Source organism: Myotis nattereri, assembly GCF_964212035.1.
Source record: "Myotis nattereri genome assembly, chromosome: 2".
NCBI classification, from domain to species: Eukaryota; Metazoa; Chordata; class Mammalia; order Chiroptera; family Vespertilionidae; genus Myotis; species Myotis nattereri.
The window spans coordinates 202,447,205-202,471,868 of NC_138076.1; the positions used below are offsets into that span (position 1 = coordinate 202,447,205).

The window sequence follows — 24,664 nt, forward strand, 5'->3', positions numbered from 1 at the left end:
GCTTTTCTGTAGCGAGACTTACTGGTATTCTTTCATCCTTTAAACCTGAGATCAGTTTGCCTTCTGTTATATTTAACATATAGAATACTATATACAATGAGAATCATTAAAAATCTATGACTATTTTATTTTTCAGGCATTCATGTTTTAAGTGTAATACAAAAACACAAGACTGGCAACCTGTTAAAAAAAATACCTACATGTGAAAAATACATGTAGAAATTTTGAAAAGTTTTAGATATAATTGTCACTGAGTTAAGCAAATTGGTTGCTGGAACCTACATGGGTTTATTTCTTTCCAACAATATATTTCACTCACATAATCTTGATTTCCACACTCAGCGCTTGTACTTAAGGAAGTAATCAATACCTATGTGATCCAAGGTATTACTTGCACACAGTAGTATCTGTTTTTCATATTGTGGATCATACGTATCGAAGGTACTGTTCATAAAGAATGATGTTATAGTAGGTTGCAAATGGACAATTCCACGTTTTATACAGAAAATATTTAAAGTGTCATCTGTTTTGGTGACTGAGTTTAAATATCCCTGCAGGGTCGGGAACAAACCAGCTTTCCCATAAGTCATTGTGAACACTGGGGAAGTCCCAAGGTTTATGTCTTCCGTTCCAGTGGAGTAATTTTGCTTCTTGCAGAAAATGCTCTGAATATCTGGTATCTGGACTCCAGCCTTTATTGTGTTTAGAGAAAAAGAATAGGCTTGTTAGAAAATAAAATTTTATATATTAAAAGTTGAATATAGGTTCATTATAAAAAATTTAAAAGTAAACAAATTAAAGGGTATACAATGAAGAGTTTACCACCCACCCTGTATCTCTAAAATGACCATGGTTTGCCTGGCTGGTGTGGCTCGATGGTTGAACGTCGACCTGTGAACCAGGAGGTTCCCATCAGGGCACATGCCTGGGTTGCTGGCTCGATCCCCAATAGGGGGCGTGCAGGAGGCAGCCAATCAGTGATTCTCTCTCATCATTGATGTTTCTATCTCTCTTCCTCTCCCTTCCTCTCTGAAATCAATAAAAATATATTTAAAATATAATAATAAAGTGACCATGGTTTGAGGTTCTCATGAAAAACTATTCTACCTGTACACCAGTATGTGTGTAAGTGTATATAGTATGTATTTGCGTATATACATACCCATGCATGTTATATATGCATTTTTAAAAATTTGTAATTTGCCTTTTAAAATTACTCTTAGGAAACTTTCCATAGTTGCACATTGATTTACTGAATTTTTTTATTTTTTTAATGTTTTTATGGATTTCAGAAAGGAAGAGAGAGGGAGAGAGAGATAGAAACATCAATGATGAAAGCGAACCATTGATCGGCCGCCTCCTGCACATCCCCCAATGGAGATCGAGCCCGCAACCCAGGCATGTACCCTTGATCGGAATTGAACCTGAGACCCTTCAGTCCGCAGGCTGACACTCTATCCACTGAGCCAAACCAGCCAGGGCTGAATTATTTTTAATGACTACATAGAACGCATCTATGATTACTTATTTACTGAGTTTCTTATTAAGGACATTTTGGCTGTTTCTGTCCCTTCACTAGAATCAACAATGCTACAGGAGACAGTCTTCTATGCATGTCTTATGCATGTATACAAATAGTATATCTGTAGAATAAGAATCTTATAGGTGGAATTGTGAAATTGAAGGGTGTGTGCCTTTTAATTTTTGGTAAGAGATTGCCAATTGTCCCCAGAAGAACTTGTAACGGTTTGCCTCCCATCCAGAATTTATAGTTCTTATCTTTCTACATTATCCAACAATATGGCAAGATTTTCTTTTTAAACAGTCTTATTTTGACTATATGAAAAGTGACCAAGAATAAGATCCACTTGTTAACAAACAGCTATCTCCATGTGAATATTATTTCCCTCATAAGATTCACTTAGAGACTATATATGCATTTACCTTAATATTGCTGTTGCTCAAATATTTTTAGAATACTTCTTCCAGAAGTACATTATGATCTTGAGAATGTAAGTCTTTTTTTTTTTTTTAAATATCCTCTACAGTGTGTTTTTTTCTAAGGAAGAGAATTTGATATTTTTGAAAAAACAACAGTCTATTGAGTAAAGAGGGTGAATAGCTAGTTAATCATACGATGTGAGACAACCAAAAGCCTGTCTTCTGTTATTCATAAACACAGCTGTGAAGGTGGGTAGGAGAGGAGCTCAGCGTTTCGGGTTGCCGTGGAGTCTACACAGAGGAAACAAAATGCTCATTTGGGAAGAGGGACCTTCTTGCCAGAAGCCTCACTAAGTAGAACCTCATCTCTCAGCTCTTTGACGGGAGGACCAGAGGCCTGCAGTTTTGCTTTTAGCCAAATACGTTTCGTCAATTTTTAATATTTTAAGCCTCCCTGTTTAGACCCAAACTTAACACTGTTAGCATTACATTGCTCTCTGCTTTCAGAACACTCTCAAATCGAGATATTTCTGAAATGATCATTGTGTAGATTCACTTGGCAGACCACCCCTGATTCCAAAACCCTCAGCACAGACGACATTCCACTCTACAGAAAAAATGACTACTTTCTACAGAGAAAAATGACTTCTTTCCCTTGGGAAGATGCTGCCGCTTTCTACTTGTCAGGAAGTTAGATATTTCATAAAATGTAATTCTGAGTCTCTGTTCCAAGCTCATAAATGCTCCAACCTTATCGATCCAAGCTCCGCATAGCTGTACCTACACAACATTTTTCACAGACATTCTACTTTAATGGGATTTTCTGCACATTCATTACATTGAAATGTTGATATTTGACCTACCAGTGAACTCAGCATCAATATAAATCAAATCAGACGGAACAATAGTGTCCTTAGCTTCCCTGTGTCGCTTTTATGTGCTTACAGAGGCTCAGGAAAGTCGGGGAAGAGTCTGGGAATGAGGCAGAAGCCGTCCAGACGGAATCACTAAGAGGAGACAGGAACCCAGCTTCCACAGTTTTGTCTGTCTGTCCTTGTAAAAGGCAGAGTAAGGGAAGTACCATCTTAGAGGATTGTTCATCTTTATCGTCGGGACTGGGCCCAGCACTTGGAAAAGCAATGGGCACTTGGCAAATAGAAGTCCATAAGCCATTGCCTCCAAGTCTGTAATCACCCCCAAATGTCTGAAAACAAAAGGATTGCTAATAACTTCTGTGGCAGCAAAACCTAGATCCCACTCAGGGAATTGCATAACATAAGTATATGCATTTTAGGGTTCAAAAATCATTCTCAATTTCTAAATAGGTCCAGCTCAGTGGTTTTAGCCAAAGGGTTGTGGCCATGTGTTTGAGCGAATGTGAATGTCTCTGTGCTAAGCAATTTATACACTAATTGGCCAGATTATTATGACCGGCCAGATTATTATGACCATCCCATCAGTATTTCATTGACACTTCCAAAAATACTGAATATTGAAAACTTCCTAAGCAAATACTCTCAAGGTTTTATTATTACTATTATTTGCATAACTAATTCACTTCATTGTACTGATGGGGGTGGACAGAATAATCTGGCCGGTCATCATAATCTCGCCACTTGGTGTATATGTTAGGTCATTTATTCCTTACAAAAACTGTGTAAGGTTCTATTAGCTTTGATTTACAAGTGAAGAAGGTAAGGCACAGAGAAGTTGAGAACTTGCCCAGGACCATAGGCAGAGTTGGGACCCCAACCCATACCCTAGAGCAGTGATGGAGAACCTTTTGAGCTCAGCGTGTCAGCATTTTGAAAAACCCTAACTTAACTTTGGTGCTGTGTCACATATAGAAATTTTTTGATATTTGCAACCATAGTAAAACAAAGACTTACATTTTTGATATTTATTTTATATATTTAAGTGCCATTTAACAAAGAAAAATCAACCAAAAAAATGAGTTCGCATGTCACCTCTGACACGCGTGTCATAGGTTCGCCATCACTGCCCTATAGCCTGCACTGCTGTAGTGAAGAGTGAATACACATAGGACACAACCAGTAAACAACTTCTCTTTGAAAGATACATTGCCAGCCCTGGCTGGTGTGGCTCAGTTGGAGCATTGTCCTATACACCAAAAGGTAGCGGGTTCGATTCTCGGTCAGGGCACACACCTGGGTTGTGTGTGCAATTCCCAGTTAAGCAATGTATGGGAAGCAGCCAATCGTCTCTCTCTCTCTCTCTCTCTCTCTCTCTCTCTCTCTCTCTTCCTTTGTCTCTCTCCTTCCCTTTCTCTAAAGTCAATAAAAAGCATATCCTCTGGTGAGGAAAAAAGAAGATACCCTGCCAGCTAGATAAATGTATCATAAACCATTATGCTAATTCATTTGGTTTGTCCACAGTAGGTCACTTCAAAGAGTTCAATAAAGTTATGAAAAAGTTTTCACAGTGAAAGTTCTAACAATAGTTAATGTTTATCTGGCACGTACTATGTGTATGCTAACCATGAGTCTAATTGCTTTTCATGAATTCCTAGAAACACACCTCTCAGGCAGGCCATCTTTATCAGCTGCATTTGCACATCTGAGCAATGACAGTTAAATAAGGAGTCCAAGGAAATCTCCAAGGTCACATGGAGGATGTGACCGAGGAAGCTGGTGCTCTAGCACACTTTCCCCAACCTCCAGCTCAAGCGATCTATAACATGCACATTTGCATGGTTTTTCCACCGTGCTTACCCAGGTGCCTTATGTGCCACAGGGGGTTGATGGTGGAGTATTTCCCATGAAACACAATCAGCATTGGAGAGGTGGCCACCTCTCCCCCCAGGGAACTGCTGTAGAGATTCTCCCTAAGAAAATGAATAGAAAAGAAATATTTTAAGCCTGGAGCCCCACAGACTCAGATAAAGAAGAATCTAATCCTTTTAAAAGATGCAGGACAGTCTCTCACTATATAATAAGACTATAATCTTGCACTTTCCTCCAACCTTGTATTTTGAAAATTGTTAAACTTTCACAAAATTATAAGGAGAAAACCATGAACTTGCATGTACCAGTTTCACGGTGTTAATATTTTGCCGTTTTAATTCTCAGGCTTCTTAATGGCAAACACAGAAGATCACATTCTGACCCTCCATTATTTAGAATAAATTTGTTCACAAATTCAAGGTATGGTGGTATTAAAAATATCCAGAAAAAAAGCAGGCAAGGAAATACAGTGACATGATCATAGTGATTGTGTTAGCATTAATCCTCTATTTAACACTTCAGTAATGAAAAATGATACATTTTTAAAAATTCAACCCTAAGAAACAAAGTTGACTTCATAAAACAACCCTTAAAAACAAATCTCTGTAAGAAGGAGGAACTCGACTAAGAAAGTGATTTTCAGTGGCAAAGGTTCAGTAGGATTCTGGGAGAAGATTTACAGTCGCATTATTAAATAGTTTTTTAGAAAAATGTGTGTATTATAAGGATTCCGCAGGATCTCGCTTCCTCTGACATATCATTTGAGAATATATTTTCATCTATTGCCCCTTTTCTTCCCCAGTGAGAAAGTCTGGCCTAAGATGTCTATAAAATATTTCTAACCTCTGAGCTATGCATAGAAAATTCATTGAATAATTTTGTTTTCAAGCACAGGGGGGAAAAAATGACAGATGTGCACATACTCCACATTTTTCTGCATCCATCTCTCCAGTTGTTTGGTGATACGCTGGTGCTTCCATTCCGTCATGTTGGCAACAATCACACCAGGGTTGAACGAGCACGTGCTGGGGCTGATGCCAAGGTCTTTTATAGTCTTCTTCCTGTAGTCCAGGAAGCCCATGTAGGTGTTCTGTAAAGGAACAGGATATACGTGCCACATGGGAAACAATCTGAAAACAATCATTTTCTTGAAACCATGGTGTGGTGTCTCTGGGTTTCCTCCTGTGTCACTGGCCATTTCCTAGAGCCCTTTGCTGGTTTCCTCTTGTTTCCCCAACTTTTAAAAGCGGGGTTCCCCAAGTCTCGTTTCCAGCACCTGTCTCTTCTCTAGCACTGACTCCCTGACAGCCTCATCCAGTCTCATGGCTCTAAACACCATCCGTGTGGACAGCCCTGACCTCCCCGCTGGATTTCCCACTCCTGCTCCATCTGCCAGCTCCGTGTCTCCTCCTGGATGCTTAATCCCGTCCCAAATGTGCTTTCCTACAACCTGCCCTATCTCAGTTAGTGCAACCCCGTCTTTCTAGTAACTTGGGCAGAAAACCCAGGGTCATGAGGTCATCCTTGACTCGTCTCATTCACTTTTCATCCAAATCTGTCAGCAAATCCTGTTGGTCCCATCTTCCAAAACATATCCCAAAGACAAGCACGTCCCACTGCCTCTCCTGCTGCCTTCCTTGTCCGGGCCATAATGACCACTCACTGGATTTCTGCACGTTCCTCCTAACCGGTGTTCCTGCTTCTTCCACCCCTTTCAACCCCACTCTGTCTCTATGTTACTCATCTGCTCCAAGCTCCTCTAATGCCTTCCATCTCTCTCAGAGTAAAAGCCACAGTTCCTAACATGGCCTGCCCTGCCCTACGCCATCTGCTCCGCAATGTCCATTATTCTCCCCCTGGATCCCTCTGCCACATCGATCTTGTTCTTTAATCTGCCAGATACACCCCTGCCTCAGGACCTTTGCACTTGCTGGCAACATTTTCTTGGAATGTTGTTCTCCCTGCTTAAGTGGTTCCCTTCATTCTTTCAGGTATAGGTTCATGACACCATCTCAGTGGAGCCTTCCATGGTCACCCTAGCATATAGCCCACCTCCACCCTGATCCTCTGTTAAGTACCTTACTTGTCTTCCCACTAGAATGTAAGCTATGCAAAGGCAGGGATTTTAGTTTTGTTTGTGGTATTATTAGAACCTAAAACTGTCAGGCACATAGGAAGCACTCGGTGCATAGCTGAATGAATGTAACACCAGGCAGGACATAATGTTTCACACACGTGGGCTGCCATAATCTACCTCAGTGGAGTGCTCAGACATGACACGGAAGTAACAGACATACTCGAGCACTTTCTATGTGCCAGGCACCGTTCTAAGAACTGCACATGCATTACCTCATCAGGTGTGTGCCATAACTTCACATGTATTAACTAACTTAGTTCTCACAGTGACTCTCCCCTATTTGGCAAATAAAGGAGAAAACAATTGGTTAAGTAACTTGCCTCAAGCTACTTAGGTGATGGAGCTGAGATCGGGTCTGACCCCAGAGCGTTGGCCTTAAAGCATGTCACTTCTTGAATGCCACCATTTAAAAATTATTCCCTGGAACTTTTTTGAAGAACAGCATTTGATTCTTAATAGCACCTTGCATTTTAAAGCCATTCTTTTGGTTTCAGTATTACGTACAGGTTCACCTTTTCTCATTTCCACCCAGGTAAGGAGCTCTTTACCCTTGAACAAAATCAGCATTTCCCTCTACTGGGGGTGGTGCGGTGGTGGTGGCGGGGAAGCAATGGCTAAAACTCTGAAAGCAGAACCAAAGACTCAGCAAGTATCTTTTACAGAAAACACCACCTCTGACAGAAGGGAGGTTAAGAGGGGCCTAGATAACTATCATTCCTGGTGCATTCACTGAAGACCGGACACGCTATTTCATCACAGCTCACAGAGACACGATAACATGGATATTATTGTTGCCATGTTTCAGATAAGAAAAGTGGCTCCTGCAGGGTTCAGGAACATGCCCGGGAGTCACCACAGAGTGGAGATGGGGTGTCCATCGGAAGCCCAGGCCCCTGGGTTCTGCCTCCAGCAATCCAGATGGTAGCTTGCACTCATTCTGAGTTGTTGGGGGGGAGGGGTGAAGACAGGATTTCTGAGACAGTGTGCTCACCTGCAGCCCCACAAGTCTGTGCCTGTCCTGAAGCAAGGGCAAATCACAGTCATCTGAAAAGGCGGCCGCATGGCCCAGGGCCAAGGTGGTATCATACAGCTCCTGGATATCACCTGCATTTAGAAACACCAGGAGTTCAGAGAGTGCAGCATGAGTTTTAGGGCTGCATAGAGCCTTAGAGTTTAAACTAATCCCTGGTTTTGCTGTGGGGGAGAAGTGTGTGACCCCGATTTCATGTGGTTGGCGATTTACTGAATAAGAATAGCTCAGCTCAATTTAGAAAGCCACCTGATAAGAAGCTCAGCTGGACATTGGACAAATGTCTTTATTTCTATTGCTATGTAGGTACCCCACCAATGCTTGTCTTATTTGCATTTGATATGTTTTCAATTGATTTTACAGAGAGGAAGGGAGAGGGAGAGAGAGAAACATTGATGTGAGAAGAAATGTTGATGAGTTGTCTCTCGGAAGCACTGAACTGGTGATCTTTCAGTGCATGGGATGATGCTCCACCAACTGAGCCACACCGGCCAGGGCTTTCTTATTTGCATTTAAACACCAAAACTTAGGTCTAAGAATGTCATCAGTGAGACTATCACTCCATACATTTTAGTGGTGCAGAGAATGGAAAGGCAGCCAAGCTATTTGTCTCAATCTTTAACAATCTGAGAGTGGCTCTCAAAAAGCCAACTGGACTGTCCAGGGAAGTATCAACCCCTGTTTTCAAAATATTCCTGAATTTGCAACAATACTATAGTCCCAAATTTAATAAGCAGAAAAAAAATCACTGGGCAGCTAACTCTTTGGAAAATGAAGACAGACAGTCATTCTACTTATCAGTGGCTCCTTTTCCAAGTGCTCCGGCAGTCGGCGAGTATACCTTGTACAATGACATCGTCGTCCACATAGATGACTTTCTCGTGTTGGTGGATCAGCAGAGGGAGATAAAACCGAACAAAGTTCAGCTGTGAAACAACAGAAGAAGCGACGGTGGAGAAGAGGCACGTGGCACAGTGTCTTCCAAAGGTGCCGGGGTTCAGTGGGAGTCGCAGAGGCTTCCTCCTGAATCTTCAGGCCACAAATTGCCTGTCTCCCTCTACATTCAGTAATTTGACTGCTGTGAGCTAAATCAGCCTTACACACACACACACACACACACACACACACACACACACACACACGGGCACCATCCTCAACTATAAGTCAACCTCAGCTCCTTGAACCAGAAAATGGAGGAGCATCAGCAGAGAGTGGGAGTTTATTAGCCACCACACAGCTTAATCCAAAGGCCCAGCCCAGCTGGCGCTCCAATCATAAATATCTGGAATTGGGGAAAGATCATGTCATTAGGCAGAGGGCTTAGAATTGAGTCCATTTTCAAGGATGGGTTTAAGTGGCAATTATATGTAGAAGGTGGCTACATTTCCTGTAAATCTGCCATCTACGCCACTCTTTTTGCAGGGGAGAGTCGGTCCCTTTGGTAAGAACCCTTGCAGGAAAATACCTTAAGATTCCAAAGCTAGGAAAAGAGCTGGTGTCTTCTGAAAATATTATCTTAGTCGATACTAGGAAGTATATAATCCATCATGCTACCGGTTTTCCTTGGTTGCTGGGATATTCCAAGATAAATGCTATGCCCAATCACAGCAGCCTGTGGGGTTGGGAATGTTTTTCCCTGGCCCCTTCCCCCACCCCCTCAGGCATATCCACACACAGAAATGCATCCCACATGTTCTTAAGCTTCATTCCTTCATTGACTACTCTGTTATGTTGATGTAAACCATCTTAAATCCTTTCGGAAGCAAGTGACTTATAAATTACAAAGAAGCAGAGTTTGGTGAAGATCTAACAACTGTGAGGCTTCAGAACTATTCCGTCTGCATCCCAGTGTCGAGAACTCCATACCGAACAGGTGAGCCCAAGGACCGCCCCCAGCACAGCACAGTCCTACTCACAGGCTGGAGCAGCTCCGGCCTTGCTGAGTCTGGTCGGATCTTCCCTTTGAGGACCATAGGGTTGAATTCCACGACTTTAAAGTTTATTTCTCTCAATTTAGAATGTTCGATCCATTTTCTAAGGAGATAAAAAACAAACAAACAAAAAACAACCTCTAGTATACACATCCCACCTTTCCTCAATTTGACTATTGCCTCAATCCATTGGCTCCTTAGAAAGTTAAAAATAAAATATGTAACCTTAGTAGAGTTTAGTCTGTAATTCCCAATTTTCCCCCCATCTGGTCTGGTTTAAATCTTTCTGTTATTATTATTATTATTATTATTATTCACATAACTTTTTCTGCAAAGGAAATAAAACAAAATAGTGATAACCAAATATCTCCCCACATCTATGTCATCTCCACAGGTAACTGGAAGAACATACTAGCAGCATTCCCCCTTTCTTATAAGGCAGCATCTGTAGTTGCCAGTACCATCCTTATCACGTGTCAGCAACTCTGTAATATTATGAAGCAAAGCGGGATATTATCAACCTTCTGCGGTGACTGACGTCACCTTTACCCTGCCGTTTTGACTCCAGGGCCATTTTTTTAAATATATTTTATTGATATTTTACAAAGAGGAGGGAGAGGGATAGTCAGAAACATCGATGATAGGAACATCGATCAGCCGCCCCCCCGCACACCCGCCACCGGAGATATACCCACAACCAAGGCACATGCCCTTCCTTGACCGGAATCGAACCCGGGACCCTTGAGTCCGCAGGCCGGCGCTCTATCCACTGCGCCAAACCGGTCAGGCCACTCCAGGGCCATTTGAATTTACCTGTGTTTCTTTGTCTCTGTTTCTCAGTCTTCCCCATCCCTCCGCATCCCCTGACTTCTCCCCTCACATTTTCTCAGTCTTACAGAACTTCTATCTTTTAAAAAAAATTTTTTTATGGATTTCCGAGAGGAAGGAAGAAGGAGAGAGATAGAAACATCAATGATCAGAGAGAATCACTGATCGGCTGCCTCCTGCACACCCCACACTGGGGATTGAGCCTGCAACCTAGGCATATGGCCTGACCGGGAATCAAACCATGACCCCCTAGCTCCTAGGTCAATGCTCAACCACTGAGCCACGCTGGCCAGGCCAGGCCAGAACATCTATCTTTTAATCTAACTCATAAGAGTTTTCTTGTACGAAATCATCTCAAAATAAAATCTCCAACACGTAAGCCACACATAGTAGTATTTCTTGTTGATTAAAAATGGACAAAGGCCCTGGCCAGCATGGTTCAGTGGTTGATCTCCAACCTATGAACCAAGAGGTCAAGATTCAATTCCCAGTCAGGGCACATGCCCAGGTTGCAGGCTCAATCCCCTACTCACAGGCTGTGAGTATGGGGTGTGCAGCAAATCAATGATTCTCTCTTATCACTGATGTTTCTATCTCTCTCTCCCTCTTCCTTCCTTTCTGAAATCAATAAAAAATATTTTTTTAAATTGACAAAGGAATTAAATCTTCCCAACAAAATTTAGCTCAATTTGAACCATAAAAAGTAGCCATTTACACAATGTATTATATCAATTATTTCTCAATAAAGCCGCAGGCGGGAGGCAGCCATGCCAATAAGAAGTCAGTCATCCCAACTGAAAAATCGGCAAGAGACTCAGGCATGCATATCCAAACAGCCAAGAAGTGTGTGAAAAAGTGCTCAACCTCATTAGAAAGAAGGGAACCCCACAATGAGACACTACTGGCACTCCTCAGAACGGCAAAGTTAAAAAGACTGACTGTACCAAGTGTTGGTGTGGTGGTGGTTGAAGGGTGTGTCTTTTACACATTTGTGATGATTCACTAAGCTGTACATGGGGTTTATACAATTTCCTGTATTTGCGTTATACTTCAGTGAAAAGAGTTTTTTAAATATTTTAAAATAAGGGGTGGTGAACTGGGAATCATTCCCTGCTCAAATGTCATACAATCCTGAAGCTCATAACTACTGTTCAAGTACAGACCCTTACTCAGAACATATCACACAAGCCATCCTTTGGGTTTGCTATCTATACCCACAGATAACGGAGGGGCAGACTAAATGAGCCCATGTTGCAACAGTAAATTATAAGAAGAGTGACAAATGAGACAAAAACAAAACAAAACAAAAAACCCAGAAAGCACGTATAAGCCCCCAAAACCCACAGCAACCAAGGACCATTTAGGTTAGAAGCAAATTTCTTACATATCTCAGTATCTCTTAATATTGATACTACCCACAAATATGGTTATAAAAACCATTTGTAAATACGTTCTTCTTGTAACTAATGGGAATAACTCTTGAGATACCTTGAAATTCCCTTCATCACTGCTTTTCCCAAATATTCCTTCCTCCCCAGAGATGGTCACTGTTAACAGTGGAGATCTTTCTGGTCTTTTTTCTTTTTGTTTTGTTAATCCTTACCTGAGGATATTGTTCTATTGATTTTTAGAGAGAGTGGAAGGGAGGGGGGAGACAGAGAGAGGAACATCGATGTGAGAGAGACACATCGATTGGTTGCCTCCTGCACATGCCCCGACTGGGGCCAGGGATCGAGCCTGCAACTAAGGAACGTGCCCTTGACCAGAATCGAACCCAGGACCCTTCAGTCTGAGGGCTAATGCTCTATCCACTGAGCTAAACTAGCTAGGGCTAGTCTACATTTTTATAATACATTTAAAATTTGATTTTCTGTATATTTCTTTTCAATCCAACTCCAATTTATTTATTAGTGTGGTGAGAGACATGAAAGATATCACTTTGCAGTTCAAAAATTATAATTAGTGACAAAGGAATTTTTAAATTGGGTTTGTTATCTATATGATTCTGAGCCATATTAAAATGATTATATTACACTAATATTCTTTCAGGTTAAGAAAGTAAAGAAAAGAGAAACCATTTTAGAAAGAATGAATTTCATATAAACTGCTTAAGGATTGGGGTTCTTTAGTTCATTAGACAATTCAATTCTGCACCATGACACACAGCCCTACCAGATTAGTGAGGCTTTGCTAGAAATTCCTTAGTGAGGCAACACATTTATCAAGTCACCAAATAAACCTCAGGTCATCCCCTTCTTAATTTGAATGACATTTCTCAAATGAGAGAAAAGAAAAAAAAAGGAAATCCATTTAAGGAAAAACAAGGAAGATCAAAAAAAAGTAGAAAACTCCAACATCTATCGCAGTGGTTCTCAACCTTCCCAATGCAGCGACCCCTTAGTACAGTTCCTCATGTTGTGGTGACCCCCAATTTCACTGTTACAAATTGGACATAATTAAAGCATAGTGATTAATCACGAAAACAATATGTAATTATATATGTGTTTTCCGATGGTCTTAGGCGACCCCTGTGAAAGGGTCGTTTGACCCCCAAAGGGGTCTCGACCCAAAGTTGAGAATCACTGAAGTATACAACTTACCGTATTCGAGACAGAGTATTCCGGAGCCCAACTACATAGAACAAAATGTTGGCATCCGTGTTGCTGTAGATGCTATTGATGGCGGCCATCGCAGCCCCCATCCTCCCTGCTGCTGCGCAGATCACCACGGGGATCTCAGCGTCCAGTTCCTCGGGAGTCCCAGAGTCCTCACCTGGAAACCAAAATCAGTGTCTTGGAGCATGAAGGAATTTCACAGTCGAGTCCATTAAACTTGTCTTCCACACCCCCGAGGGAAGGAAAGCAGAGTGTGGAAGAGGCTGTGGATTGTTCATCGATATCCAGTCTTTCTTCTTCCCTTATAACGTTGGAATTTTCGCTGGCACATGGCCAACCGCTAAGAATGTTTTCCAGACTCCCTTGCAGCTCTATGTCGTCAAGTTCCGACCAGTGGGATGTTAGTTCAAGTGATGTGTACATCTACTGGGTTTGCTTTTATAAGAAACTTGCTCACCGCCTCCCCCCCCCCCCCCCCCGCCCCTCTTCCTTTTCACTTCCCCTTGGCTGGAATGTTGCTATGATAGCAGCCACCTTAGACCACAGGTGGAAACTACCTATTGAGGACACAAAAACCCTAAGATAGAAGGAATCTGGCTTATTCCATTTAGCATAATGTTTGTGAGGTTTATCCATATTATAAGGGGTATATTTTTTTGAATTGTGGTAAAATACACAACATAAAAGTTACCATCTTAACCATTTTTAAGTGTACAGTTCAGTGGTATTAAATACATTTACCCCGTTGTCTGACCATCTCTACCACCCATCCCCATAACTCTTTTCATCTTGTAAAGTTGACACTCTACCCATTAAACAATAACTCCCCATCTTCCCCTCCCCTCAGCCCCTGGCAACCACCATTCTACTTTCTGTCTTAGGATTTTGACGGTCTAAGTACCTCACATAAGAGGAATCACACGCTACTTGTCTTTTGGTGCCTGGCTTATGTCACCTAGCATACCTGCTTCATTCTTGAGCACAGTCCCCTTGTGAACTTTCTTATACAGAATCCCACAGAGGGTCACAATCAGAAGGAACAGCAGCACCTGATTAACTGAAATGAAAAAAAGAAACAAGTTCAACCTATCGCGCTGGAGTTGTGGAAAAGTTCAGAGCAGCCGTGTAAAGAGTTGCCTTCCCTGACATACAGAGGAGTGGGGGCCTGGACCTTCTTTAAGCAGATGGCATGCGCAGGAAAGACTTAACCTGCAATGCTGTTGATACTCAAGGATACGCACATGCAGTTTAAGGAGGATCCAGGGATAACCCCAGGGAGTTGGATGGCAGAGGCTACACAACCTTAATGACTATAGGATGCTGCCTTTTCTGTGCACGAACTTTGTTTAGAATAATAACCAACGTTTATTTAACACTCGTGATGAGCCAGCACTTATTTTATGTTCTTAGCCATTAGCACCCAGCTACTTCTCTGATAATTCAGTCACCGGTCAAGAATGGCACACAGAAAATGCTTTACCTTGTCCTAGCTAGTCTGGTTCAGTGGGTACAGCGTCAACCTGAGGACTGAAGGGTTCCAGGTTTGATTCCAGTCAAGGGCACATACTTTGGTTGCAGGCTCCTCCCTGGGCCTGGACCCCTGGTTGGGGCGTGTGCTGGAGGCAACCAATCTATGTTTCTCTCACAGCGATATTTCTCTCTGTCTTTCACTCCCTCTAAAAAAATCAATGAAAAAATATCCTCGGGTGAGGATAAAAAAAAAAAGAAAGAAAGAAAATGTTTGCCTTGGGTAAGAGGTTAGGAGACCCACCTACATGTCTTCCAGTTCTGAGCCTCCAGGAGCATCTGTTTCAGAACAGTGGCCCTGGCCCCTGGGATCTCCTGAGAAGTGGGGTGATGCAGAACAGTGTTGTCATAGTAGGAAGCAGGTACCACTGGCTGTACCAGAGATGATGGGGGAGGTTTGTGCTCATAGCATTAAGTCACATTAAATCATAGCGTGAGAAATCAGTCCCAATTTCATATGCAGGAAGATAACAAAAACTACCCAGAATTGAATAACATGGTTCTAACCACATACAGTTGTATAATTTCCTTATTTTTATGATAGGAGATAACCGGTGTTCTAGTTTCAGTACAGATATAAACTTTCTATTATGAGGTACACTTAGGATTTTTAAAATGAGTCCATTTAAAGAAAATAGTCATGCGTTGGACAGAAGGAACACAGATGCTGAAAACGGAGAAGATACGACATCGCCACAAAGGCTGCAGTTTGGAAAATGCTGGTAGAAGGGGCAAGGTCTGGGATTTGAAGTCAGACTCACATCTCATTTCTATTACCTCCTAGCTGTGTGGCCTCGGACAGGTTACTTAACCTCTCTGAGCCTCAGTTTGCTCATCTGCTACATGGGAATTGTAATAATAACCATTACCTCGCCGGGGTATTCTGAGAGTTAACAAAGGCAATGCAATCCCAATACAGGTTTTACAATAGTTGTGCATCAGAATATTTACTTACAGTGGCCTCGTACTAATCTATGTGACGGCCCCTAGGCTTTTCTCTTCACATTTGTAAAATCCGTAGGAGGAAGGAGTTGAACAGTAGCCACGGATGCCTCCCAGAGCTACGGTAGGAGGCTCAGTGATCCTACCTTGCTGACCCGCAGCTCCTCTCTGCCTCTGGGTTGTCAGATTCAGCCAGAGACAACCAGATACTACTTGGTTTAAAACAAAACTATAGAGAAGCAGAAGATCAGGGTCAACGTTCTAGAGGTTATCGGTACCTCTGATTAACATTTACCTGCCACAGCCAGTTTGGGGAAGTGGCCCATGTCACTACTGTCTGACCCTTTCAACCATGGCTGCTACTGCTGATGCCAGGTTAACAGAGAAAATACTTTAAAAAAAAAGAAGTATGTCTCATGAAATATTTGGGGTATAGTGATACTAAAACATTATTCATAGTTTACCTGAAAGTCAAATCTAACTGGATAGCTTGACTTTTCATCTGACACATCAGGCAACTCTACCCTGAGGGCAACAGTAGCACAATTAGGTCACTGTGTTTCTTCCCAGATTCACAAACGACTGCATCTACAATCAGGGGCAAACCCAGGTTTTGATGGAGTCTGAGATTATATAATTTGAGATAACTCTTTAAGAATAAGAATACGAAATTACAGATGCTAAATTAGATGGGAACATGAATCTTTATTTAGATCAAAAAATAATAATATTTTCAAACTTTTAAACTTACTTTTTCGTAACAAAGCCATGTATGTTCATGTGGATAAAAACTGTGACCTGTGGATTAAGAACAAAGTTTTGTTTAAAATAGAATCCTCTCTCTCTAAAATTCAATAAATAATTTTTTTTAAAAAAGAAGCAGCAGTGGGCATTAAGAAAAGCATGGGATAGATGAGCAGCTTTGATGTAAAAATGACGTTAACCATTAGAAAAGAATTTTACATTATAAAATTCATTTTAGTCTGTAAATCTAAAATCAAATTTTGTCACATTTATATGTTCATTCATTTCTTTGTGGCATGTTGCCAATCACCCCAGGAGCTGGAAACTGACTCCCTTTATGTTAGGAGACAAAAAGTTAATTTGTTATAAATAACAATTTGTCTTGAAAACTCAAAGTCTATTTTAAATTAAGTTGATTCTTCTTAATTAAGGTCCTCCCAAGGAACTTCTGAGCTTGAGGTGTGACTGGAGGCAGCAGTCAGCACACAGGGAATAATAATACCCTTTAGAAATTAGGATGTGACAGAGAGCCTGCGGGAACCGAACAGAACAGGCAGATGTCACAGCACCCCAGGGTGTCCTCATGAGCCAGAGTGTGGGAGAACTCGTCGGAAGTGATTGAGGAGGAACTTCAACGGGGCTTTGATTCAGGTGCTTACCTCAGTGTAAACAACCAGCCACAGTGTCCTTTTCTTTTCCCGGGATGGAGGCTCTAGAGGCTGGATACCCAGAGCTAGCTCAGAGCGCATTTGCAGTGACCCTTCTGGCACTTGGGAAAGAATCGAGCCCAAACAGTAATTTACTTAGGATTCTTCTGAGGTTGGTTTCGTGTGCTTTTTATCCATTTATGATTTTAGATGACATGCATTTAGCTAACTTTATGAGACAATATAAGCCTAGAATGGTCGTTGGCCACAGGACAAACCCCCCCACTCTCCCCATCCATGAAGGAAGGCCATCTAGTCCCAGGGGAGAGAATGGGGGTAGGGCGGAGGGGTGGCGAGGTGGGGAGACCAGAAAGATCCCAGCTCCGAGTCCCTGAGGTCAGTTCCTCCCTGGGTCAGCCGGATAGCTGAGCCAATAAATCCCCCCTTTTTTCTTTAAACTGCTTTGAAATGAGGTTCAGTGTCTTGCAACTAAAAATCCTTACAAATATATTCCCTGTGGCCAGCAGGGTGTGCCCATATAGGGAGATGTTTGCAGGGGCCAAATGCTACGACTACTGTGGCTACCGTTTATTGAAAGCTTCATTTGTACCCAGCTCTATACTGACCATCTAGGCACATACTCTCCTTTAATTCTTTTTTTCTTCTTTATTGATTAAGGTATTACATGTGTGTCCTTATCCCCCCATTGCTACCCCCTCCCACCCCACTCATGCCCTCAACCCCCTGGTGTCTGTGTCCTTTGGTTAGGCTTATATGCATGCATACAAGTCCTTTGGTTGATCTCTCCCCCTTACCCCCACCCTCCTCTAACCTTTAATTCTTACAACACCTTTCCGGTGGATATATTACTATTTCCATGTTTCAAATGAGGAAATTGTGGCTCAGAGAGGTTCAGTGACTTGCTCAAAATCACACAGCTAGTAAATGGCAGAGCAGGGATTTGAGATGAAGGGCTCTCTGGCTTCAAAGCTCATGTTCTTTAACCACAGGTGCTGGAGCTCTTGAAAGACTATTTTGGCGACCCCAGGAAGCTGGTGAGTTGAGGTAACAGGTGTCACTGCGTGCAGATCAAGTTGTGCAGCTCACAAGCAAGGTTGGTCTGCTAGCCCCCGAGTGCTCCGTTACTCTAACTACTGAGATTACGCCAGAATCACAGAAATCATAAGTGTTGACTCATCTGAGGAGGGGGGCCACCTCTCCCTTGTCCAGCAGGTTGCCAACTCTGAAATCTCTTTATGATAAGAGAGGAGGCTTCCGGAAACTGAGGGTGGCACACTGAACTGCAAGGCGCAGCAGTGGTGAGTCAAGGAGGGAAATTCCTCAGCAGATTCTTGGAGGAAACCGAAGCCACTTTTAGAACGTGAGGCAGAGCGAAGTCCTTGAGAAGTATGTGCTTTAAAAAGAAAGCTGGGTTTATTTAATTTTTAAAAAGTATGGAGTTGTATACAGATTCCGCATGCCTTCTCTCCCTCTTCACCATGTCATTGCATCTGTGACAGTGGTGTTTGCTGTTTAAGCGGCTATAAATGGGTGTTTCTGATACTGGCAGTCAAAAGCATTTTAATAGATTAAGTAGGTGCTGCGGGAATGTCTGCAGCTCCTAGATCATGTGGGTTTGGCAGAGGGATCAGAGTCGGAAGGAGATAGAAAACTGATGGAGGAAGTCCGGGCCAAGAGCTGGAGGGACCAGCCAGGGGACGAGAATAAGGGGCCAAGAGAAACTGGAATGTCTGGGGCAGAGCCTGGGAGAGGATCCTCTGGGTTAACACGGTTCCAGGAGAGGAAACGCACCCTAGGACTCATTCCTATACGGGAAGAGGCCTGGGTGCATGGGAGGTGCAGGCCCACCAACCGGATCCCTCCTCCTTCCCACACTTCCTGTGGGACTCCACACCGAGGCCTCCCTGTCTCTCTCAGAGTAACAGCAAAAGTCCTACCCTGGCCTACAAAACCTCACATGATCCCACTGGCCTCCTCGCCAGACATTCTCCTGCCTCTGAGCCTTTACACTTGCTGTTCCCTCCACCTGACATGCTGTTCCCTCCACCTGGAACACTACTCCCAGATATGCACATGGCTCGCGCCTTCACTTCCCTCAGACTCCTAGTCAGCAGCCCCTCAGAGGTGGGCAAACTTTTTGACTCGAGGGCCACAATGGGTTCTTAAACTGGACCGGAGGGCCGGAACAAAAGCATGGATGGAGTGTTTGTGTGAACTAATATAAATTCAAAGTAAACATCATTACATAAAAGGGTACGGTCTTTTTTTTTTTAGTTTTATTCATTTCAAACGGGCCGGATCTGGCCCGCAGGCTATAGTTTGCCCATGGCTGCGCCTAACCCCAACACGCATAGATTACTTCTCAGCAATCGCCACTATCCAACATGCTCCCCATTTTACTACTGGCTTATTGTCCGCCCTCCCAGTGATGGGCTACAGGCTCCATGAAGGCAGGGAGTTTTGTCTGTTTTGTTCATTGCCATATGCCCAGTACAAGTGCCTGGCAGTATAATTCCTAACCATTTTGGCTCAGTGGATAGAGCGTCAGCCTATGGACTGAAGGGTCCTAGGTTCGATTCCGGTCGAGGGCATGTACCTTGGTTGCAGGCACATCCCCAGTAGGGAGTGTGCAGGAGGCAGCTGATCGATGTTTCTCTCTCATCAATGTTCCAACTCTCTACTCCCTCTCCCTTCCTCTCTATAAAAAATCAATAAAATTTAAAAAAGTAAAAAACTATTTACAGACAAAAGGGGTGCATGAGTGACTCTCCTCAGGGATGGTGCACAAGCACCTCAAACCCCGTGTTCACAGCACCTCCCTGTAGACGCTCCTCCTCTGGTGTCCTCCAAGCATCCTCTTTTTGAAAAAAATACATTTTATTGATTTTTTACAGAGAGGAAGGGAGAGGGATAGAGAGTTAGAAACATCGATGAGAGAGAAACATCAATCAGCTGCCTCCTGCACACTCCCCACTGGGGATGTGCCTGCAACCAAGGTACATGCCCTTGACTGGAATCGAATCTGGGACCTTTCAGTCCGCAGGCCGACACTCTATCCACTGAGCCAAACTGGTTAGGGCCCAAGCATCCTCTTCAACTTCTCCTTCTTCATCCCTCACTGAGTCAATCACAAATTCCTACAATTTCACTCCTAAGTGCTCTTTAAAGCCATCTCCTGTCTCATCTCTCTCGCTGGCTGCCTCATCTCACTCACTCGCTGACTCTGCAGTAACTGCCCACCTGGCCTTCCCTGCCTCAAGGATGTCTGTCCCCTTTCCTTCCTCAATCGATCACTGGCACAACTGTGACAATAGTGACTATTTTTGTTGTTTGATAATTATATTAAATTAATTGGAAACATACATGCCGTTGGAGTACCTTTAATTTTTTGTTCAATTTTTCTTATCACTTGAAACATTTCAAGTCTATCAGAAAGTTGAAAGAATGAATTCCTGTACACGCTGCACCAGATTCATCATTTGCTAACATGCTGCTATACTTGTATTTGCTTTATTTCTCTCCTCCCCCATACATACATATGTCATCATGACATCATGGCACTTCAGCTCCTAATACTACTTCAGCAAGCAACTCTTAAGAACAAGGACGTTCCCCTACATAACCATAATGTCACAATCACACCTAGGAAAACGACATGAATTTAATCACATCTGGGAAGCAGGTGTTATTAAAGTTCTCCCATTGTTCCAATACCATATTTTATAGTTTGGTTGTCATATCTTTTACTCTTGATCAACCCCACCTCACCCAAACTGCCTTTTTATTTTGTTATGGCATATATATATATATATATATATATATATATATATATATATATTTTTTTTTTTTTTTTCAGAAGAGAAGCCAGTTGTCTTGCAGAATTCTACTGAATGATTTAAAACACAATGCTGAGTGTCCCTTTCCTGCCTAAAGCTCTTCACCAGAAACCCATACCAGAGGGTTAAGGTTGGAACTCTAAGATGCCCACAGGTCCTCCATGCTACACCTTCTGCCCAAACGGAACTGTCTGAGGGCTAGTCTTCAGCCCTCCCCTGTCCTCCACACCCAAGCTGATGCCTCTGGACTTTGGTTCATGCAGTCCCCTCTGCCCCAAATGCCCTTTCCCCTCCTCTTTCCCCAGTTAATTGTTACTTGTGCCTTAAAGTCTCAATTCAGGCAGCACCTCCTTCAGGAAGTCTTCCTGATTACCCTGCCTGGGTGCTCCCCTAATCTCCACTCCTATTCCTATCCCTGCACTCAGAACACCGTGTTCTAATATTATGAGTGTGCCAGCCTCTTTCCCCAGATCACAAGAGGACTCAGGACAGGGACTATGGCTTACCCCCCTCTGGGTGCCTCAAAATGTGTGTGGGATGAATGAGTGAGAAACAGGAGAGAGGAAGAATGGGAAAGAGGTAGAAAGAAAGGTGTCAGCACACCTTCACTAAGGAAGAAAGCCAGAAGAAGGGCACTGTTGATGGTCTTTATCCAGGAGGAAAAGCAGAGGGCTCTCATGTTCTTATCAGCCTTCCTCTGACCATCACAACAAGGAGCCCCAGAACTGTGTCCCCTGCCCCTTAGAAAGCTTTTCTAGGCTAAATGGCTTCTGCGCTTTGGTTTACCTGTAGTAATAAGTAGGCAAGCCTTGAGCATTAAAGAGCCTATAAGCTTGTTTTCAAGACAGAAGAAAGACAGAGCTGGGAAGTCGCCCGGCAGCCAGCGTTGGACAGAGGAACCCCCTCCGCCAGGCATGGGACAGCGACAGCTGCAAAGAGGGGAGGGAAGAAGGCCGAGGTCCCAGTGCCCGTGACTAGGAAGAAAAAGAGAGCTTAGGAAATTGGCCTGGACCCGAGAAGAGGCCACTAAGTCTAAAAACTTGAAGACCGCCCTCACCGGTTTGGCTCAGTGGATGGAGCATCGGCCTGCGGACTCAAGGGTCCCGGGTTCGATTCCAGTCAAGGGCATGTACTTTGGTTGCGGGCACATCCCCAGTGGGGAGTGTGCAGGAGGCAGCTGACCTATGTTTCTCTCTCATCGATGTTTCTAACTCTCTATCCCTCTCCCTTCCTCTCTGTAAAAAATCAATAAAAAATATATTAATAAAAAAAAAAAACCCTTGAAGACCTAGCATGGGCTGCTATTTTACCAGATGCCAAAGAGGTTGGGCTGGTGACAAAATCTAGGAAGAATGTTTTCAGACCTGGCAGTGGCTAAAAGGATTAGCTCTGGCCTAGGAGAAAAGACAAAAGTGGGAAGAACTCTTCAGAATAATGTTTCAAAAAGCAGAGCTCCTAGTGGGTTTGATTCTACATGCCAACCCAGATCAGTTGGTAGGGTTTTTGGGCTGCTAAACTGAGATGGAATCCAACGCTATCACCAGACTCAGAAAGTTGGTGTTTTTTTTTTTAAGTGATTGATTAATCCTGTGTGTCCTGGGTTCTGGTAGGGAGGCCTTAGAAAGGACCTGGGGGATCAAAAGGGAACATGAAAGAGGAGGCCCTAAAAGACACTGTTGAATGACTTAAGTCCGGCAGGCCATGAACCTGAGTGGAAATACCATGGGCTTTGGCATCAGGCAGAGCTGACTTTGAATCTTGGTTCTGTACCACTTCTTAGCTGTGTCATCTTGGGCAATTCACAAAACCCCCACTCTCTAAAATGGATCTGCACTGCGTATTCAGTTAAATAACCTAGAATAAGAGGTAATACTTAGTAGTTTTTATATGCCAGGCATGGTTCCGACACCTTTATAAACATTCCTTCAATCGATTCACACACAACAACCCTAATAGGCTGTCATCCGCAGGTTTCTAGTGAGGAGACTGAAGTTCAGAAAGGCTAAGGTACTTGCCAAGGGTGACATAGCTAATGAGTGGCACGCCTGGGATTCACAGGCAGGCGGTCTGGCTCTGAGTTCACATTCTTCACCACCTTAATAGCTACTCCAGGCCAACACTTTCCATTGCTAATTGTTACCATTATGCATCAAGCAACTGACAAGCTCTGGGATCTAACTTAGCTCCGTAGACTTGCACCCTGAAAGTGTACACATGCACAAAAGCGATTCACAGAGCACGTCATCTGAAACCTGCCAAGCTACAGGCTCACGAACAGGACAAGAGCATGGGTGCACCTGAAGAGAGAGAAAGAAGGAAGAAATCAGGACCCAGGAATCTGGCTTCCAACAAAACACACTGGCCTTTTTCCTTTTGACTGTAGCATGGAAGGCTTACTCAAGACCCACCAAAAGCTGCAGGACAGGGAAGCCAGGGGAGGGAGTCCTCAGTATGTGGAGAACCCGTCCTGCCCTCTCCTGTATGGGAAGGAGGCGTTCTTTCACAAAATGGCTGTAGGTCAGTTACCAACAACCACACCCCTGGGCCCAATCCTGCCCAGCACTGGTTTTTGTAGATAAAGTTTTGTTGGAACATAGCTGGACGTATTCTTTGACATTTTGTCTATGGCTGTTGTCACACTATAACAGCAGATCTGAGCAGTTGCCACAGAGACCACATGGCCAGTAAAATCGCCCACTGGCCCTTGGCAGGAAAAGGTGGCCGGTCCCTGCTTTCCACTTTTGGCCAGATTTTCTAGATATCAATAGGGCACATGTAACCCATCGTAGGTCCCTGACCAGGGGAGGAAGAACAGGCCGTCCCCTCAGGTATTCACCAGGGAAGGTATGAAGTAGGATATCTATAAGAAAAGCCGGAATGAAAACAGACATGGCCAATAGGCTAAGGCAGAGTGCTCCGAGAAATGTTAATCGGTGTGATGGGGAAGCATGATTCAGGGGGCAACTTGGAACCCTGCGTTAAACCACTTTCAGCAAATTTCTCTACTGCGGGACTTCTCAGGACCTTTGAAATGCCATCATACCTGGAGATTTCTGAGAGGGTGATACGGTTCACGAAGCTCATTTTCCCCATGGGACTGTCTTCTTCTGAACATCCCTGGGCAAATGCTGAACTAAGGGAAGTCTTCAGAATCATGCTCTCTGGGGACTAGAAATGAAAACTCTGAGTGCTGTGGCTTACTGAGCATGACTTTCTCTCAGCAGGGAAGAGGGAGAATAAAGGAGAAATCCAGGGACCCAGAGTGGGACAAACGCAAAGAGGTGTTTGAAGGGAGGAGGAAGGCCCCGGAGAGACACGTGAGGATGGGAGGAACATGTGGATGACTTGACCAGAAAGAAGGATGTATCAAAGGCATGGCTGCTGCCCAATGCAGGATGAGTGGTCGCTTGTCATCATCACCATCATCATCGTCATCAGCACCACCAGAGAAGCTAACCTTGCCTGTGGCCTCCTCACTACTCTACAGATTCCTGAAACATACGATGCCCTTGGGTCCCATTTTACAGATGAGGAAACAGTCACAGAGAAGTTAACTCCCCCAGAGTCAGAGATTATAAAGCTTCTAGGTGGCAGTGCATAGATTCAACTCTGGGAGTCTGAACCTTGAGCCCACGTTCTCACCACTGCATCGCACTGCTCTACTTCTAACTGCATTAGACGGAGGGCTGGAATTTCATTACGTAGCACAGAGAGGATACTG

The 24,664-nt window shown here is 43.5% G+C and overlaps 1 protein-coding gene across 1 annotated transcript; it reads right to left on the reverse strand.

Annotated features, from left to right (window-relative positions):
• Positions 1-14: 14 nt before the first annotated feature.
• Positions 15-24,099, reverse strand: GLT8D2 (glycosyltransferase 8 domain containing 2; the record flags this gene model as incomplete). Its single annotated transcript, XM_081084040.1, has 11 exons — positions 15-692; positions 4,674-4,786; positions 5,609-5,775; positions 7,814-7,926; positions 8,694-8,778; positions 9,769-9,886; positions 13,212-13,383; positions 14,191-14,283; positions 15,002-15,125; positions 16,160-16,220; positions 23,987-24,099. The coding sequence occupies 11 exons, from the start codon at positions 24,097-24,099 to the stop codon at positions 520-522; spliced, it is 1,332 nt and encodes a 443-aa protein (XP_080940166.1). The 3' UTR covers positions 15-519.
• Between the last annotated feature and the right edge of the window lie 565 nt (positions 24,100-24,664).